The sequence below is a fragment of the Dermacentor andersoni genome, chromosome 1 (genome assembly GCF_023375885.2).
Source record: "Dermacentor andersoni chromosome 1, qqDerAnde1_hic_scaffold, whole genome shotgun sequence".
Taxonomy (NCBI): domain Eukaryota; kingdom Metazoa; phylum Arthropoda; class Arachnida; order Ixodida; family Ixodidae; genus Dermacentor; species Dermacentor andersoni.
Window position 1 is genome coordinate 117,607,284 of NC_092814.1, and position 19,910 is coordinate 117,627,193.

The window sequence follows — 19,910 nt, forward strand, 5'->3', positions numbered from 1 at the left end:
GTGGCTATTACTCTATTTATAGGGAGGTTCTCAAGGTGGTCATCTAACAAACCTTTCAGATATCCAGTAGGCAGAAGCTTAGCGTTATTGGGAAATATCAAATTCAACGCTTACTGTCGCAATAGGCAAATTTGGGAAAACCACATCACGGATCGATACTTGCAATGGTTCTAATAGCGTCTTCACCAAAATTACCTGGGGATGACGCAGTCGAGACCATTGATTCGCAAATAATGCCGTCGGCTGTCGAATGAACACATAGGAGGAGCGTCTCTGGGGAGAAGCAAAGGTATTCAGTAATGTCTGGACAGTCAGTATCCGAAATCGAGTTTGAAGAGAAAGCAGGTTAGTTTCATGGCAAAGGCTATTATTCGCTACAAATTTTGGAAGGCCAAGACATAAACGTAATGGTTCACGTTCTAAAAGAACAAGAGGGCGTAATTTATAATCAGGACCTCCAAAAATCCGCCAAATAAGCTTTTCTCTATAAAGCATTACCAAATATTCAAATGATTGTACCTGTGTAGTTATCTCCTGATCATAGGTCACTGTTGTCAGGACGGTAAAAGTTAAGGGGAAAACTATGATGACACTTTTGTTGACATTTAGCGACATTTGTATTCCCTTAAGCCACATTTCAATCTGGTTTAAATACTACTGTAATGCTTTACAAAGGCTGTGTACATCGCTTGACACCGGAAAAAATGCTATATCATCAGCATATACGTATACCTGCACATCACGGTGTCTAGGAATATGACTTAGTAAAATATTAAATAAAATGGGGAAGAGTACTGCGCCTTGAGGAACACCCCTTGTCTGTTTGTAACATTGAGAAGAAACACCGTTTTGATAGCAATGAAATGTACGTCCGATCAGGAAATTACGAATCCATGCAATTATCTACTGTGGGATATTCACACTTTCAAGTCTGTCAATCAAGATGGTGTGCTCGACACTGTCATACGCCTTCGCGATGTCTAATGTAACTAATCTGGTTTTGCGGCGAGCGAGTGGAATTCGACTCTCCAAGTCAACATGAGCATACCAAATTGAGCACCGAGGCCTGAATCCTATTTAAAAGTCACTTAATTTTACGTTGTCGCTTACCCACCTTTCTATATGACCATACAATACTCTCTCGAATAACTTTACAATATCTGAAGTCAGAGAAATAAGCTTAATGTTATCTAATGCGTATCCATCACCCTGCTTTTTAAGTAGCGGAATTACCTAGGTATACTCTGTGGCGCAAAATACATTTCTTGAAAAGGGACAGAAGAAAGGAAGACAGTGAAGCGCCAACTGAGTATACCTAGGAAATCTAAGCACCAACTTGCCCAAGAAGAAGTCCTTTTGTAGCGGAATTACTTTGGCAACTTTCCGATCTGGATAAATCTATGCATTCTGAATTGAAAAAGTTATAAATTTAAGCAAATCCTGGGGAGACAATTCGCATATTATTTTTATCATTGTTGTAGTGATGCCATCAGGACCTGGAGCTGAAGTTGGCAGTGACTTTACCACTTTCACTAATTCTTCTAATGTGACTGCTGTGAATTCATCAGCTTGTTCAGGTGCCGGCATATGATAGGGTAGAAGTGACGTAAATGGACTCTGTGAGCCTTTTGCAATCTCCTCTGGTGACTGCACCAATTCCGTGGAAGTTAAACTAAGAGATTCTATATTTGTTGGCGCTGAAACGTTTTTAGACCGCATAAAGCTAAATAAGGCTTTTTATTACTAGGCTGTGATAGATAAATGTATTATTTTGCGTTATAATTTTCTTTCGCTTTGTCAACTCTCTGCCTGAATGTAGCTGCAACAAATATATAGTCATTACAATTACGTAGACACTGATTATACAATAACTTATTCCACGCTAATTTTCTTTTTCTATATTCGCGTTCACAGTCAGGATTCCACCAGGGGGAATAAGTACAACCTTTGGTTGACTGCATACTGAATCTGGATTTTGTATACCGCGCGTAATCAGCCTTGGCAATGGCGTCGCGTGCATATTCACTAGGTGAAGTTGCAGGGGAAGGAAGAAATGTGTCCAATGGTGAAGTTCGTTCACGCCCGAACAAAAGGGAGATTACCCAGCAGTGTCGTGGTGGGAGGAATTATATGCGCATGTCACGTATAGCAATGCACGGTCCCAATCCCAGTGGTCAGCCGAGACGTATTTTGAAAGCGTGCCTGTTAAGGTCCGTTTCAAACGCTTGGTGAGCCCGTTCGTCTGGGGACGGTATGACGTGGTTATCTTGTGCTGCGTGGAACAGCAGTGTAGGATATCGTCGATGACTTTGGACAGTAAACTACGGTCTCGGTCAGTCAGCAATTGACGTGAGGCACCAGGTACTAAAATTACGTCGCGGATGGGTAAGTCCGCTACGTCTGTAGCACAGCTGGTCGCCAGCGCTCGTGTCACTGCATAGCGCGTCGCGTAATCGGTAGCGACGGCAACGCATTTGCTTTCTGAAGCAGTTCTGGAAAAGGGTCCGAGAAGGTCCAAAGCTACCCGGAAGAAGGGCTCAGGTGGGACGTCGATGGGTTGAAGATACCCAGCAGGAAGCGTGACGTGTACCACACTTTTCCATAATCGTCCAGCAGCAAGAGAAACCTTTTCACTGCGTGTGAGGAATCTCAGTGAGGCATTGGTTGTTCCACTTCTTGAAAATCATCCAATGCCTCCAGCTAAGCAGTTACTATCGTGATAGTGGCAACTCATTGATTGTGACCCTAAAACCGAAGTCAAAGTACTTGTGCCGAGAATTCTACACCGATGCATCAAAGTCGTATGCAGGCGTTTCTAATGCTGCAGTTGGCCTATCCTATTCAGAATCATGCTCTTTGTACTCGGAAACAAGTATATTAACTGCAGAGGCCTATGCATTTTTGTTGCAATAATATTTACAGATTCGTTGGGCATCGTCAAAGCCTTAATTTCTCTACAAAAGAACAAAAATCCTGTCTTTACTGAACTTTATTGGATCATTTGCGTTTTGTATGGATCTTATCAACATATAACCTACTGAGTACCTGGTCACCGAGGCATCCAGGAAAATATGCTTGCCGACCATTTAGCTACATCAATAGCTACAAAACCAAGTTATTCTTCCATAGCTGTCCCTGCCATAGATTTGAAGCCCTTCCTGCGCAAGAAACTTAGGGGCTAGTGGTAACGTATGTGGGGAGCTGAAACACTTAATAAACTTCACGTTATTAAACCAAACGTAGTAAATTCACCGCTAATAACAAAAATACGACAAACTGAGGTTATTTTCTGCCGTCTTAGGATAGGCCCCAACTATGGCGCTTATTCCTACCTCTTGACCGCTGATAACCCTCCTGTCTGCGAAAGATGTGGCGAGATGCTCACGGTCCTTCACGTTTTGTTAGAGTGTCGGGAAGTAGAAGCTCAAAGAATAAATTACTTTGCCCCGGCGTACAGAAACCACACTCCCTTCCAATCCGACAAATCCTGTGTACAAGATCTTCTAATGTGTTTGCTGTTTGTTGCCAATCCGGTGAGCGCATCTATTCTTCCCCACTTGGCATGTGTGAAAGGGCTTGTCCGCGGCGTCGGCGTGAACATGACACCGGCTGAAGTATCAGAGATGTTTTCACCGGCGGGTGTAATTTCAGTTTATCGGTGTGGACGTGTGGTCGACAAAAAACGGGATTCCTACTGAGTCGGTCATAGCCACATTTGCTGGGACAATTCTACCATCAGATATTAAGGCATGGCCTCTAATCTACAGAGTGGAACCTCTGTCCCCTCGTCCCCTCCAATGTGTAAAGTGCTGGTTTTATGGGCACACCTTGAAAGGATGTAGATCTGCTCCCAGGTGCCGAATTTGTGGTGAGGAGCACAATTCCAGCAAGTGCAAAAGCAAGGAAGAAAGGTGCTGCTTCTGCAATGATACGTGCTCTGCTGATTATTCTAATTGCTCAGCAAAGGCACGGGAAATGCAGGTCCTAGAAATCGTTGAACGAAGACGTTGTTCTCGTAGAGAAGCCATAACTGAAATTCAAGCTAGGACACAGAGATACGCCGGTGTCACAGCCCGCCAGGTGGCAGCAACGGACACGCCTCTTTCACTTTCTATTGCTGATGCTGTCGAAAGGGCTATGGAAAAAGCCATGGAGCGCCTAGCTGGAAACCTTTGTGAGTCCTTGACACAAATCATAACTAGCCAGATGGCACAGATATTCTGTACTATTGATATAACTTCTCAAACAACTGACTGTCCACGTCTTTCAAATGAAGGAGTAACTCCCAAGTTCACTTCCAAAGATTCCCAACCTGTAGGCCCATCCGTCGATGTCAAGCAGAGTCAATCCGAAAGCGTCAATGATAACACACAGGGCTCAGATGAAATCGACATGGATCCTCGATCGCTAAAACGATGTGGATACCCTTTGTCAAGAAAAGCTACGACACTAACTCACTCAAACACCAAAAAATATCTGAAAGACAGCATTACAAAGGAAGATTTCTTAAAGGAAAGCATTTTAAATAAGACAGTTACTCACTCCATTCTTTCGCAACCATAGGATTCCTCAAAATTCTTCATTAGAATTGCCGATCAACTCATTCTGCAGCAACAGATTTATTGTATTTATCATCGACATTCTCCCCGGATATTATTGCTTTGCAAGAAACATCACTTTCAGCACATCAATCTTTTGAGTTAAATAACTACCGATCTTTCCGACTTTACCGTCCATCGAAAGGCGGAGCTTTAGTTTTCTTTATCACTAACAGAATTAGTCAAAAGATTTCATATACACATATGTCTCCCGAAAATGAAATTTTTGTATTAGATGCAACCATACTAGGGTGCCTACCTTTCTCGTTAGTAAATTTATACTTTCCTGAGGGTGTGCAGAACACTGGATGTTTGGATTCCGCTGTAACTTCATGGTGTAAGGACAAACTTCTTGTTGGAGATTTCAACTCCCGTCACACGTGTTGGGGCTTGTGGGAGCGTTTGCCACTGACCAATGTGGCAAAAGCTTGTGGGATTGGACAACAGATAATAATCTGTCTTGTCTGACCTCTATAATTCCTACATACATTTGTAATCAGTCCCGCTAAGCATTGGTTTTAAGTTCTGTAAGTTCGTTCCTCACTAGTTCATCCTGGACAGCCTTGACCAGCGACCCCTTTCCAATAATGTTTCAGTTTGCTTGCACGATAATGCCGTCATGCTTTCAGGTACCGCGTATATCTAAATTATAATAAATTTACACCCGGTACACGTATATGTAAACTATAATAAATTTAAATCCCATCTTAAGGTACATTTGGCTTCCTATTCTCAAGAGCATGAAGACATCAAGGCTATGAAACTTTGTGCTGTAATCAAAAGTACATACAAAAGAGCTGAATTTAGTGTTACATTTGCAAAGAAAGCTTCTTATAGCCCTTGGTGGAATATAGGCTGCACGCGAAACAACCGACGCCGACAAGCAGCTTGGAAGCAGCTTCTTTATAACCAGACCCCCCAAAATTGGTCTGATTACAAATTTTACGCTGCTGTATTTAAACACACAGTTGCTCAAGCTAAAGAAGATTATGATAGGAAACACTACGATTTCCTTTCTAAACCTAAAAACAAAAAAATGTTGTTTAGATATGTGAGATATCGCAAAATTCTGCCATCGCCAATTAATATTGAAAATAAATCTGTCGTGCGATGAAATAAGGTAACCTCTTGAACTCATTGTTAAAGGTTTGGAGAGTAGATTCAATCATTGATGTTCTATAATTGGCAAAAAGCAGCGCCAGCATCAGTGTTTCCTGAAGTTACACTGTCTGAATTAGCTGAAGTGATTCGTAACTTACCCTTGTCAACCCCTGGTCCTGATGGAATCACCGTTCACATGATAAAAATTTTATTTGATATATCTCCTGGCGACCTTTTAAACGTAACAAACCATTCATCAAAAAAAGCCTGCATACCTTACGACTGGGAACCAGATAAAGTAATCCCGATACCTAAAAAACAAGGAGTAGTTTATAACAGCAAATATCAGACCTATTTCTCCTACTTCTAATATGGTCAAGCTCATAGAGAGGGTTTTACATTGCAGAATTACTATCTGGATGAAGGATAATTTAATGCTAAGTCCAAATCAAATAGGCTTCAGAGCTTATTGCTCAATATGGTATGCTCATGCTGATTTAAAGGGCCGCATCTAACTTGCTCGGAAAATGAGACAATATTCTGCTTTAGTGACATTAGATATAGCTAAAGCTTATGACGGCGTTAAACATTCAGTTTTACTGGATATTCTGCAAAGTCGTAATTTCCTAAATTATATTATCGTGTGGTTGGCACAGTTTTTGCGATCAAGAGAATTTTATTGCTTCAAGGACGGTTGTTCCTCGTCTAAATTCAAACAGACTCGCGGTGTTCCCCAAGGAGCATTCCTGTCTCCAATATTATTTATTATATTAGTGAGCTCCATCCCCACTTGTCAGGACGTGCAAGTTTATGTGCATGCAGATGACATTGCATTCTTCACAGCTGACCGTGACATTTACGCCCTGTACCAAAAAGTGCAAAGGTACATGAGTATATATGCTTGAGGTATGGCTTCAGGCAATCTGCATGTCATTAAATGTAAGTAAAAGCGCCATCTTAGTGTTCCCGCTCACGGATCCGATTTCAATTTCTATATTTTATAAGCAAGAACCCATTCCACAGGTGGAGTCTCTAAAATATTTGGGAATCACATATGATAGAAAAATCACCTGGAGGGAGAGGCGGGCTAGTTGGTGGTCGATATTGGAATGCATTATGTAACCGCGCAAACGACAACGGACGAAGAAGGAAACTTACCTTTGTCATCGTCGATCCGCGCTTGTCATGTCAATCCGCGCTTGTCCTGTGTGTTCCCTTCTTCGTCCGTTTTAATTTGCGCAGTTACATAATGCGTTCACACATAGAAAGTGTAGCGTGTAAGGCATAGCATGCTTTCGGTATTCTGCGCAGAATGAGTAACCGACAATATGGTCTACGTAGGGATTCCCTGCTAATGATTTATAAAATGCATATGCGCATAATATTGGAATTCGGGTGCGTATTGTTCTCAGGCGGCCCTGCTTATAGCCTCTGGTTCTTTTGGAGCGTGAAGCCCTGCGCCTGTGTCTGGGACTCCCCAGGTTTGTGGCTATTAATGTTATCTATCAAGAAGCGCGCCTGCCGACATTGCGCTGCCGATTTCGCATTTTAACCATTCAAACATTTCTGAAATTTTGCAGCTTGCCGCATAGACGATCTGAATACGCCTTTATTTATGATGCAAAGTCCTTATTTGCTCGTGGCCTCGTTTTCACACTCCTCAGATTGTATTTGCATAAAAACAATTAGATAGTCTGAATGTGCACATTCGACAGGTAATTCCATCAACTGAATCAAATCAAAATATTAAGGTAGAATTTGATGACATTTTCCCCCGAAACCCTAATTTTCAATCAGTCATGTTTTTAGATAACCTGTTGCAAGATTACCTTGCACACGTACGAATAAATAACATAATATAGCTACATACGTTTCAGTGAACAACGAAAAGTCGAGAGTAGGCATTTTCTCGCTTCCGCTTGGCTGCTCATTGTCCTTGAGGCTGCCAGATTTCACTCCCGTTTTTGAAGCCGCACTTTTAGCACTGACTTTAGCCCTTCGAAAACTCCCTTCGAACGCAATAAGCCCGGTTATTGTAACATATTCCCTTTCTGTCTGTACTTCGCTTACAGCTTCATACAGTTCGCCAAATCTAAAGATGTTTCTAGCATTAGTTCCTCCACAGTTGAATTTTTTAAAACTATTATGGGTACTATCACTGTGGATTACATTTAAATGAAATGGCAGACTCATTAGCGCGAGCATCCTTGAGTGGACCTATAATGCCGGTTCCTCCATAGCGGCGCACATAACAGCAATTAGATAATGTAGTACCTTTCCTAGTTCGCTTAAAAAGGCAAAATTAATTCCTGTCTTTAAAAAAGGTGATAAATATCTGGTGTCTAATTATCGCCCAATCTCTATTTTCTCATTCATTAGTAATGTTATCAATAAATTATTTCTGAAACATATGAACAGCTACCTAACAAAGTTTAAGTTGTTGAACTCTTGCCAATTCGGTTTCCGTATTGGCAGTTCAACCAGCTTAGCTTTTATTGCATTAACCGATTACATAAAGTCTTCTATTGACAGCGGTAAATTTGTTGGCTCAGCATTTTTAGATTTTACTAAAGCTTTTGACACTGTTAATCATACCATTTTATTTACCAAACTAGAATCTTTAGGTATAACAGGTCCAGCTTTAACTTTGCTAAAAAAGTGCTTATATGACCTTGAGCAAACAGTCTGTGTAGGGGACGCTTATTCCAAGTCGAAAGTTATTAATCAAGGGGTACCACAGGACCCAATAATGGTACCCTTGTTGTTTTGCATTTAGATTAACGACTTGCCTGATGTTCTTAATCTTTCTAATGCTATTCTATTGCTGATTACACCACTTTTTCCATGTCAGATAAGTCTTTAACAACCTTACTCTTTAAACTGAACATTGATCTAGCGAAAGCTGTAGGATGGTGTCAGTTAAATTATTTAATTTAAACCCTCTCAAAACTCAGTTCATGATATTTAAAACAAAACATAGGATGGTGCCGTGTATTCTCCTAGTAACTCTCGACAGTCACCTTATTCCTACAGCGGGCTGTGTCTCGTTCCTTGGCATAAGATTAGATCCTAACTTGAAGTTTAGTAATCATATTGCGTTTGTTAAACAAAAATCAGCTTTCGGCATAACAGCTCTCATTAAATCACGTGCATTCTTTTCAGAACACGCATTATTATCTTTATACTTTGCGTTCATTCATAGTCATATCACCTATGGTACCCGCCGTGGTTGCTCAGTGGCTATGGTGTTGAGCTGCTGAGCACGAGGTCGCGGGATCGAATCCCGGCCACGGCGGCGTATTTCGATGGGGGCGAAATGCGATAACACCCGTGGACACTGTGTGTATACTATTTAGCTGTACCTTAAAGAACCCCAGGTGGTCCAAATTTCCGGAGTCCTCCACTAAGGCGTGCCTCATAATCAGAAAGTTGTTTTGGCACGTAAAACCTCATAATTTAATTTTCTTAACATCAACTATGGTAATGTCTGCTAGGGAAACACATGTAACTGCCACCTCTCGTCTATTCAACACATACAGAACCAGGCTACTCGCATAATCACCAACAGTTCCTTTTACTTAAATGATCTCCCGCTACGCCAGGAAAACTTTATACTATCTGTATCTGGCTTGTTTAAGTATCGTTTAATTGTTCTCTTTTTTAAATAACTTAAGAAACAGCTTGCTTACGAATTTGTGGATTACAAATTACTCATTAATACCAACCACACTAGGTTTGCGCATAATTCCAACTTTTTACTACCTAATGTAACACCAACTATGGAAAAATGACATCCTCGTTTTCCGCATTAAAAATATGGAATGGTCTACCACATTCACTTAAACTAACGTCATCTTTGAATGTATTCAAACAAGAATTAAAATGTTTTATTTTTTGTAAATAGTTTCATACCCTATTACATATTCTTCCATAACAGAACGCATCTATTCGCAACAGCCTATAGTAACTCAGACATTTTTTTTTGTTTTCCCCATAACTCCCTAATTAATTAAGTTTAATTAGCCAACCTTTTAATTATTGGCTGAGGACCCCAAGTATGATACGCAGATTTGATATTTACGATACGTCTCACGTAGTCTGTAGTGTCTCTGCCAGGGAGTGAACAGGCAAGGGTTCCAATGGTCTAAAAACGGTGTTTATTGCCAGAAGCTTACGGGCTTATGGTTATATCAGGAATTAGTGGTTAGCGCACATAGCACGACATTATGAGCACTTGTGTGCGCATGCGCACTAACAGCAGCCTGCTTATCAGGCGCGCTGTCGCCCACACAACATAGTCCTTTTTTCCGGGTTGCAAAGAAAGCCCGCGAAATATGAAAAAAGCCTCGTGATGGAAAGCTTGCGCGGTGGTATCGTGCTGCTCTCAAGCGTGCGTTCGGTGAACGAGGTCGGCTCCCGTCGGATGACGGCGAAAATTCATGCTGCTGGCCGAGCGCTGCCGATGAGATAAAGAACGTCTTGCCGTTTCCTCGTCGCCAGTCACGACGCAGCCGACCTTGTTCAACGAACGCACGCTTGATAGCAGCACAATACCGCTGCGCAAACGCTCCGTCACGTGGCATTTTTTAATATTTAACGGGCTTTCTTTGCAACCCGGAAAGAAGGACTATACGTGAGACGTATCGTAAAGGAAACAACTCCATCGGTGGTTTCTGTAGGTACTCTACAAACGTGCATGTCATACTTGGGGTCTTCAGCCATTAATTAAGAAGTTGGGTAATTAAACTTAATTAATTAGTGAGTTATGGGGAAAACAAAAAGTTGTCTGAGTTACTATAGGCTATTGTGAATAGTATGCGTTCAGTTCAATTCGCTTCCGACGCGTCTTTCATATTTAAATTCTTGGCTCAAGATATGTGGGACACCCTGTATAAGAAATCAAAGAAGGGGTTAAATATTCTGCTCTATTCCATTAAGACGTCTGTGTGCTTTGAAGATCCCTATGCTCCGACATTACATGCACACATTTTATGTCGTGATTTATCGCTTCATCCCGCAGAAGTGAGTTGCGCTGACTGGCACTATACTTAGTCGATCAGAATTAAACCACATTACCATGCCCGACGTACGAACAAAATCTGGGATCCATCTCAGTGACATTCCGCATAAAAAAAACTACGAACGTAAAAAGGGCTTGCGCAGCTTAGTCGGTCACTGGAGGCTCACTCCGACACACGTCTTGCTTCCTAGCCCTGTGGCGCAATTTGCTCCAACTTGGTGCAATAACATACGGACTCAGCCTCGCATTGCTCCAGAGCGCGAACTTTTCTACATATCTGTGGAAGAGCAAATGACATCTCGATAGCAAATGAACGTTGTCATACTCAGACTTCGCGTGGATCACGGTGAGTTTGTCGGCTGCAGCTAATAGTGGTAGCTTACCGAATTGCATATACTCGATCGCTCACTTCTAAGCGGATCTACCTTGTTCTTACTTTCGCTTTCCACGTTTTTTTAAGAGTGAAGAGGGGAGCTTGTTGTTGAATATTTTCCTCCATAAAACAGTAATTTGGTGCATAATTGCGCACTCACGAGTTATTTCGCAAGGACCTATTTTCTTGTGGTTTCTGTTGGAACATTCAACTTTAGTCGGAACCTAAAGGTGCAACACAAAATGGTTGTGCCATATGATGAAAGAAATGCAACATTGTGATCAACGCTGACGATGGCTTTCCCTCAACGTTTTCACAAATTTCAGCCTTCTGAGTGGCGGACGTAGAACCTACAATGTGTGTGTTTAATAGCACTAGGCCAAATTTCAAGTATATTCTTCGAAAAAATATTCCCCTTGTTTTTTTACTATTTCTTCAATTAGCCGCGTACCGTTTCTTTGGGCTATAGTTTTCAGATATGTGACCGCTGTTCACCCGAATTTATCTGATCACACAGCAGCCGCTAGTCTCGCCTGATTTTCACCACCAACTGCAGTTGTATTATGGGCTCAGTCGGACGATGATACAGTTTGGAACCGTTTCCGCAGTGGTCAGTGCACACGCGCGAGCAGCAGCCGGTCATTTTGTTCGAAAACAGCGACTGAATGGCCGCAGTAGCTTCCGGACGCACTGCCGTGGCGCGAACATGGCTTTCGGTGCAGAGGCAGCCGAGATCAATTCGTTTCCCTGTAGCGAGGGCCCCTTCTCTTCACCCTAGCCGGGGCGGTGGGAGGGAGAGCTTCAATGGAGACACCCTATAATTAGCCGACTCAGCTCGGCAATCTGCCTTCCACGTACTCGACCGTCAGGAAAGCGCAACGATGTGCGAGGAGCACGCCCCCGGCGTGCTCCGGTCTTTAATTTTCTTTTTGCTGAGATTTTGAGCTCATTACACGAACAGCTATGTTACATCGTGACGAGAGAAAAGAAAAATCTCTCACATTACAGAGAGTGGCATCGCAACATCTCTCTCATCTCCACGTCTGTTCGGCTTCGAAAGAAGGTAACCATCACATATCAAGCATAGAATAATATTTATTTCGATCGTGAAGTCACTCTTGATAAAGGCGTGTACAAGACTATGGCCTCTCTGAGAGGCATATAAAACCAACGGGGCATACATTTGATAAAGACGCGCGACACACGGCCGGCGCGTGCAGGCTCTGAGACTAGAAGCACGGGTAGGGGATGCGTGGTGGTCTACGGTCGGCTGCCGGCCATGGTGCGGCGCAACCAGCGCGCCGCGTTGGCCACTTTCGCGTAGATGCCAAAGCGTCCTTGGCGTGCACAGCCTTCGCCGAAGCTGGTGACGCCAAACACCGTCCAGCGGCCACGGTCGTCTCTAGCCAGCAGTGGTCCCCCACTGTCACCAGCGCAAGAATCGACTCTCCCGCGGCGATAGCCGGCGCACATCATGTTGTCGCTGATGAGGTAGTCGGCGTACACTGCGCGGCACTCGGACTGCGGCACGAGCGGCACCTGTGCCTGGTGCAACAGGTCGGAACCGTTGGCGTGCCTCTTGCTGAGCTTGCCCCAGCCAAGTATGGTGGCCAGCGCTCCGGGAGGGGGGGCGTCGCCTTGCTCGGGCAGGCAGGCCGGCAGCACGTAGGGTCCGAGCGTCAACGCGCTGCGCAGGCGCAGTAGCGCCAGGTCCATGTCCACGGTCTCGGGGTCGTATTCAGGGTGCGCGATAGACTCGGCTACTCGTACAGTGACCTCGGAGCCCTCGGGACGACCCAGGCTGTGCTCGCCAGCCAGCACCAGGAGCCGCCGGCGCAGGCAGTGTGCCGCTGTGAGCACCCAGCCCGGGGCAATGAGTGTGCCGCCACAGAAGGGTTCGCGCCGCCGGTTGAGCAGCGCCACCTGCGCGAAGGGCCAAACTCTGTAAGGCACGCTCCAGCGCCCAAGTATGACTCGGCATCGAAGCAATGTGCGCTGATGTGAGCAAGCTGAATTCGCAGTACAGTCGTGACCATTTAAACTTGAATACCGAATGGCTTATTTGGCAACCTGGACCAATAGAATGCGATCCTACCTTTATTACCTCCGCGACACTCTTAATGCGGTTGAAGCGGCCAGAACAAGCGATATAAGTACCACACGTTCATTGTATGCCCTTAAAGAGATCTCCAGCGCGTTGAGTCAGCACGTGACGAGACGGCCGTGTCTGGCAGTGAACGTAAAGTACGCAGTTCGCCATAGCATGTGCAGCAGTGTCGTACATATTGTACACTTTTTCTTGCTACCGGTGAAAAGAGGTGCACTATCGCTGTAACGCAATCTGCCGTGCCCAAGAACTGCGGGAGTCGGCAAGTAAGGCTTCCTTCCAAAGTAGGAAGGAAATCGCTTCGCTTGTTGGGGCTGTTTCGCACACCATTGCAACGATAGGTGTCCACGTATCGGGCACGGAAGAGTGTGTCAAGCGCTTTCGTTTTCAGTTAACACGATACCAGTTCTCCCGCAAGACTCGTGATAACTTTCTGTCGGAAACAACAGCGCTTTCGTCAGTTGCACTTCTTGATTTCATTTCTCTTTTATCGTACATAGATTTCTCTTTTATTGCGCAGAGCACAGGAAACAAATCTAGTGTACCCGTAACGTCACGGCCTGGCGCAACGCTCGAATTGCGCATCTCACGTCGTTATGACGGGCAGGCTAAAAATAATATGAAATGAAGTTTTCAAGATGTCAAGCTCTTTCACTAATTGACATACGTGTAATTATCTGCTATAGAATAACAAATTCAAGGACAAGTGGCTAAATCAAGACTAAGAGCGGCGAGGAGCAGGTGCGCGTTTCGTTTAGTGTGAACGATCAATTGATCGATTCATCTCTGCAGCAACACTGGGACTACGGAAGATGCCGTAGTGTAGGACTTCGCATTAATTTTGACAACCTCGGATTTGTACATATGCGTGTGCCTACACTTATTGATGCACGACTATGAGCGTGCTGCATTTTAGAAATTTAGAAGTTGCTATAGAGATTTCCTTCATGTTTTTCAAAGTCATGGGCAAGCCTCCACTTATCTATGACTGGCTCCCGGCATTGCCCTTCGATCGTAGAGACGGTTAAGCGCATTCACTTAGCCTTGGAACAAAGCAAAGTTGTGAAGGCTGAAATCGAGTCCAAACAATTATGAATGCATATATGGCTTTAGTTCCTACTTTTTGTGCTCCTCGGCCTCTTAACACAAAATAAAGGCCTGTTTCACGTTTTGATGGCTTGAGGCTCAGAATGGTGTAAACAGGATGTAACGGGAACCGGCAGCTTCTGTATCGAGCGCCACGAGCTGTCATGTGAAAACACAGTATTGGAGAGGCAACTGCTCATTTAAATTTATGCATTTACTTGCTGGAGTATCTACAGCACTTGACAGTAGAGCGAGTAGGGCTGGTAAACAAGCAATTTATGAAAGAACGAGAAGCAGGCGAAGCTATTCATAACACCCAACGGTAAGCGGACATTTGGCAAACTCGCAAATGCGCAACCGTCAATAGAAATAAAGCGGAAACATATATTAAGGAAAACAACATTTACGACTGTAGTAAAGTCCATGGCCCGTATTCCCAAAAAGTTCTTACGTTAAAAGGGTTCGTGCCAGCCAATTGTGATATAGGACATATTATTAGCGAGAGCGATCAACCAATGAAAAGCAGCACTTACGAATGAAAAGCTTTGTGAATGTGAACCCATGAGAATAATAAAAATGCAGGCCCGTATTCAGAAAGCTCGCTCAGTTTGTACGAACAAGTACTAGCCAATAGTGACAGCGTAATGGTTTTAACAAAGCGGCCGGCCAATGACAAACAACTCGTACGAACGAAAAGCCTTGTGAATTCTGCCCGTGTGTTCTACGACTACAAATCAAAAGCACTAAGCATAATGTTTGAGCATTCACTGATGTCTTTAAAATGGAGGTCGAGACCAATCGACATGCTCTTTGCTAGATCGTACTCAAATGCGACACAAGTCTGTTGTCTGCGCGGCTGCGCGTTGATTGCGCCGAGTGATGACTCGCTATAGTGTTATCTGTGCCCGTGTTCACAAATAAATAAATAAACAAATACAAAATAAATAAATAAATAAATAAATAAATAAATGTAATTAGACTTTCTACGTTAGAATTGTTCGTAAGAGCAAATGCCTGCCAGCCGTGACGTCGGACATAACGAACGCGGCCGGCCAATGGCAAGTAGCGCTTACAAACGGAAAGCTTTGTGAATTCGGCCAGTCGTGTGGTATGTTGTGGTTGCCAGGACCTATCGTGAGATATTTGTTGTGCAGTGACATTTGGCTTCGCTAATTGACGTGACCTCTGTTGATTGCAGTGACGCCTGGTCTTATCGAGGCATGTCTGACGATTACTCTTGCAAATAAGTGTCATTGCATTTGCCTCAATTATGTAGGTCTATAAATATTGTTGGCATGAACAAGCTGAACGAGCGGTCTAACTTATGATAATACGTGGCCCTGTTAGAAACCAGTTAATGTCTTTTTGTTTGTTTTTTTAGTATAACCGCGAGACTTTAGTAATGACGGTGTGGTCGTCCTGTGGCCCGGTAACCAAGTGGAAAACAACGACTTCTTTCCCTCTTTCGCGCTCCTTTTCCGCTTCTGACGGGTCTGCTTGTTGCGCACACTTTTCGGCTGCTTGGTCGCGCCTACCACGCAGACGCGCCCCACATCGCCCGTTTTGTTCCTCCTACTTTGTTTCCCTTCTGCGCAGCTTTCTTTCCTGCCTTTGCTAGTTCGTACGTGGTGGTTAGGGCCGGAGGGTGCACGGGAGGTCTCATTCCCCGTCTTCGTAACACGCTCACCTGCCACGGCCACCTCCCTCGGGCGGCGGGCTGCCCTCCAATGATGCGCAGAGCTGGCCTCTGCGGGCTTTTTGGCACGCCGCAGCTGCCCACCTGGGTCCCGTCGTCGTCCTCATTCTCGGACACCCCTCCTCCTCCTCTGGCTGTGAACGAGAAAAAGAAGGACGTTGCGCTCGGGCGTCTGCGCGTTTGGCTGAAGCTCGCGCCTCAGCCTTGCCTGAGGGAGCACATACATGCTCGGCAGTTCGCACATCACAAATCCGCGGAATTAGCACATACGACAGCGGTCCTTATGGACCTTCACGTCGATAGCGATAACGATCGAGTCGAAAGCCTAGCAGGCTTCTTCGTTGCCACCTCACGTTGGCTATCAGGATTGGCCGGCGCCCGTTGTTGCGCACGAACCGCTTTGTGAATGTGAACACAGGGTCAGGATTCACGCAACTTTTCATTTGCGAGAACTGTTAGTCACTGGCCAGACGCAATCACTGATAGTACGCTTACTGTCACAACTGGCTGATGCCCTTTCACTCTTTCTTTCTTTCTAATCTCTCTCTCTATCTATCTTTCTCACACACACACACATGCCGGAAAGGAGAAAAAAAAGGTTGGAAAAAGAACAGAAATGGAGACGAAATTCAGCAAAGCACTTAAATCAAGCCCACCGGAACGCAAGAAGTATCTGGCTCGAACAACCTGTATGAGAGCTTACTGCGTGTCGGACGACATGTGTCATGCTGTCGCCATCGGACGACGATGACAGCATGGCATCTAAACTTCTTGCGGAACATTTTCCTTCACTCTAAAAAACTGTTTGCAGCATCTTGCACCGCATCTCTGTCTCACTAATGTAATCATCTACCTCGCGTGTCTTTCCTTTCTTTAACGCTGCGCGCCCGGTACTTGCAGGTCATGAACGACATGCGCTTTGTCAACGTGGCATATCATTCTTGACAGGAAAGTAGCGAGCACAGTTTTCAAAAAAGCAAACGCAAAGCAGACAAATAACGATTATTCTTTGGGGACTAGATACGCCCCAAAGAGCGTCAATTCGTTTTAGAGTGTTTTGATAGAGCGCGCATTGCCAGACGCACGTTTTCTTAAAAAGTATTGTGCTACCTAATATGAAGAAGTACGGCGTCGTTTTCGGGACTTGAGACGTAGTTCTTTTTAATAATATCTAGCAGATAGTCCCATTCGGCTTCTCTAGAGGGCTTACTGAAAGAGTTTAATATTTGCCCGAAAAAAATTGACGTCTTGTTAACTAATTAACTAAACTCCACTAATTTAATCTTTACTTATTTATCTGAAGAATCACATTGCATATCCGTGTCAAAGATGTGACACAAAAATGCATCCACGTTCTAGTTAACAATGTTCCGAAAGCTTCTTTCACACAGTTAAGGAAGAAACGAACTGGAACGCCACTGCATATGGGTGGAGATATTGGCGGCCGATATCTCAGCACTATTCGCCAGTATGAGGATTTATATGGGGGTATGACTCTCCCGTTATCCTGGTTCATTGCTGCGATTGCAACATGCATGCACCATAAAGTCAGCACTTACAATTTTAATGTGAGAAAATTAATAATGTGAGAAAATTAATAGCCTAGGGCTTGTATTCACAAAGAAATTTTTGTGCTAGAGCACTGCTTAAGAACAGGCTCCGGCTAATCAGGCTCCGGCTAATTGTGATAACGTGCATATTAGCGAAGGGGGGTGGCCAGCGGCGAAGAACTCCTATAAAGTAAAGCTTTCTTGAACTTGACCCAACGCAGTGCCATTTCTGGTTAAACTGGTCGTCTCGGTTCATTTAATTTCATTCCATTTATCATACCCTCAAGCTGTATACTTCAGTGCGCGGTTATAGCTTGATCCGCGGCCGGTAATTGCCTGCGCCTCGCTTTTTGTGACGCAATAACACGCTGAGAGATATGGAGTATTGCTACCGTTATAATACCTCAATTTTCCCTCTCCATTGACCTTTAACTGAAAACTAATGAATATCGCTCGCCCGCAGTACGTATAACTTCGTATATCTGCATCACTAAAGGGTGCATTTCACATGCACCCATGCCTGATCAAGAAAAGGAAAGAAAGAAAGAAAGAAAGAAGGAAAGAAATCGCAGCGTAGACAACAGGATCGGCATTTTTTTTTCACATCAAAAACGCTAAAGTAGTGTACAGGGAAAAAGACAAATATCGCTCTATGCATCGAACAGCTCAGTGCATCAATTTCAGACGACACGTTAATTATTGTCGTTAACGTTTTTAATCTGGCAGCAACAGTCGAACAAGCGGGTGGACGCCGAGAGAGCGGAAGCTGTTCAGTGCAACGCGCAGCCTCTCGTCCGCAGTCAACACGGCGCTGCCCGGCCGCCAGCGCGCATCACGCGCTGGCAGCCGCGCGTCGTCGTCGCGCGAGGTCGGCCACACCGTTGCTCTCACTGACCTGAGGCGAAGCGCTTCTCGCAGGGGCTGCCGCGCACGTAACAGAGTGCGTCCTCGTGTAGATGGCCTTGGCCACATACCAGCGGCATCTTGCAAAGTCGCTGGCGCCTCGTTTTGCAGTCGCTGCTGCAGGGAGACCATCCAGACCAGTCCGAGTAGACGAGGCTCTGCAGGTGATGCAGCACGCGGAAGTTTCTCTCCGAGGCCGCCGGCCTCCTGGCAGCGCGGGCGCGGAGCCGCGGCTGCGGGCACCGTTTCCCGGGGCATGCGCGCACCTCGAGCCACGTTGGACCGCAGTCGGAACCCTGCGTCGCAAGCCGTACGCATCCGTGGTCAGCCACGGCCCGTGGCCATGCCGGGAACGTCGAGGAGTGCCGGCACTCACCGGCGGACACAGCTGGCGCCGACTCTGCTGGCATCGGCGGCAGGCGGACCAGGGACCCCAGAGGGCGGCGGCCGCCGGAAGCAGCAGGAGCGCGGCCAGCGCGGCCGCTCGGACGGCGTTCAGCACCATCTCTGGCGCACGTGGCCTCGGTCCCGTGCCAGGTGAGCGCTCAGGTGGGGCTGCAGGTGTGCCGCAGCTGCGGGCCCACGGGCCCTGCGCCGTAGGCGGCGCGCGACTCCAAGAACAAAGGGGCCGAGGGGTCCCCCTCGCTCGCACCGCTCTCCTCCGTCCCCCCCCGCAGGCGTTGCCCAACCCGGCGATGCACGTGGCGCCGCCGCTAATCTCGCCGGCACGCCGCCATCAACGGGAGAGGAGGGACGGCGGAGGCTCTACTGGCCCCGGGGGGCGGGACCAGAAAAGGGAGCTCCAATCTGGGCCTTACCCAAAGAGCAGAAACAATGGTCACGGTTAGCTCTGGACGAATGGCGGGCTGCCGCAGTGGAAGGTCGTGCTCGACTGAACGACAACTGTTACGTGTTGCCGAGCGCGGCATGGTCAAGCCTACCGCAGATGCCAATACAGAATGGCATAACGGACCGGATAACTATTCTAATAACCAACAGCTTGATAATCCAAGGAATAATATGGATGAACGATGAAGTAGACACCCACACGAAAGTAGCGCGAAGGAATGAAAAAAAAAAAAAGTATGCGGTCCTTTACATTTTTTTGTCTACCCTCGTATTGCTTTCTAGCTCCACATCGCAGATTTCCGTACAACTGATTTGTATTTAAGTAAGTTACAATCTCTTTATAATTTCTTATAAGTGCATGCGCATACAATATCACGTGCGCCTTCATGCTGCAAGGATGTACGACCTAGTTCATGTCATCATAATCATTATTTTACCGCCCTTCCTTTCAGGCTCCAGTCAAGGGAACTTATTACGGGAATCTCTCTGTAACTAAACAATATGTATTTTTTTTTTCTTATTCAGTGGAAAACGTTGACCATGGCGGATCAGACTGTGGTTTTCATTGTTATCGTACAATCTGCTATTATCTTTACGAAATTTCTTTTATTGCATATACTTACGGTT

General features: G+C 45.3%; 2 protein-coding genes across 2 annotated transcripts in view; one reads left to right on the forward strand and one right to left on the reverse strand.

Annotated features, from left to right (window-relative positions):
* Positions 1 to 12,167: 12,167 nt before the first annotated feature.
* LOC126543890 (trypsin-7-like) lies at positions 12,168 to 18,971 on the reverse strand. The gene is made up of 4 exons (XM_050191029.3): positions 18,811 to 18,971; positions 18,427 to 18,730; positions 15,973 to 16,115; positions 12,168 to 13,015 (listed from the first exon to the last, which is right to left on the reverse strand). The coding sequence occupies exons 1-4, from the start codon at positions 18,937 to 18,939 to the stop codon at positions 12,353 to 12,355; spliced, it is 1,239 nt and encodes a 412-aa protein (XP_050046986.1). The 5' UTR covers positions 18,940 to 18,971; the 3' UTR covers positions 12,168 to 12,352.
* The window catches only part of LOC126543903 (high affinity copper uptake protein 1-like), a 124,740-nt gene continuing 123,781 nt past the window's right edge, over positions 18,952 to 19,910 (forward strand). Inside the window, exon 1 of the mRNA XM_055061944.2 lies at positions 18,952 to 18,971. The gene's annotated coding sequence lies outside the window, so the exon portion shown is untranslated. The remainder of the gene's footprint in view (positions 18,972 to 19,910) is intronic.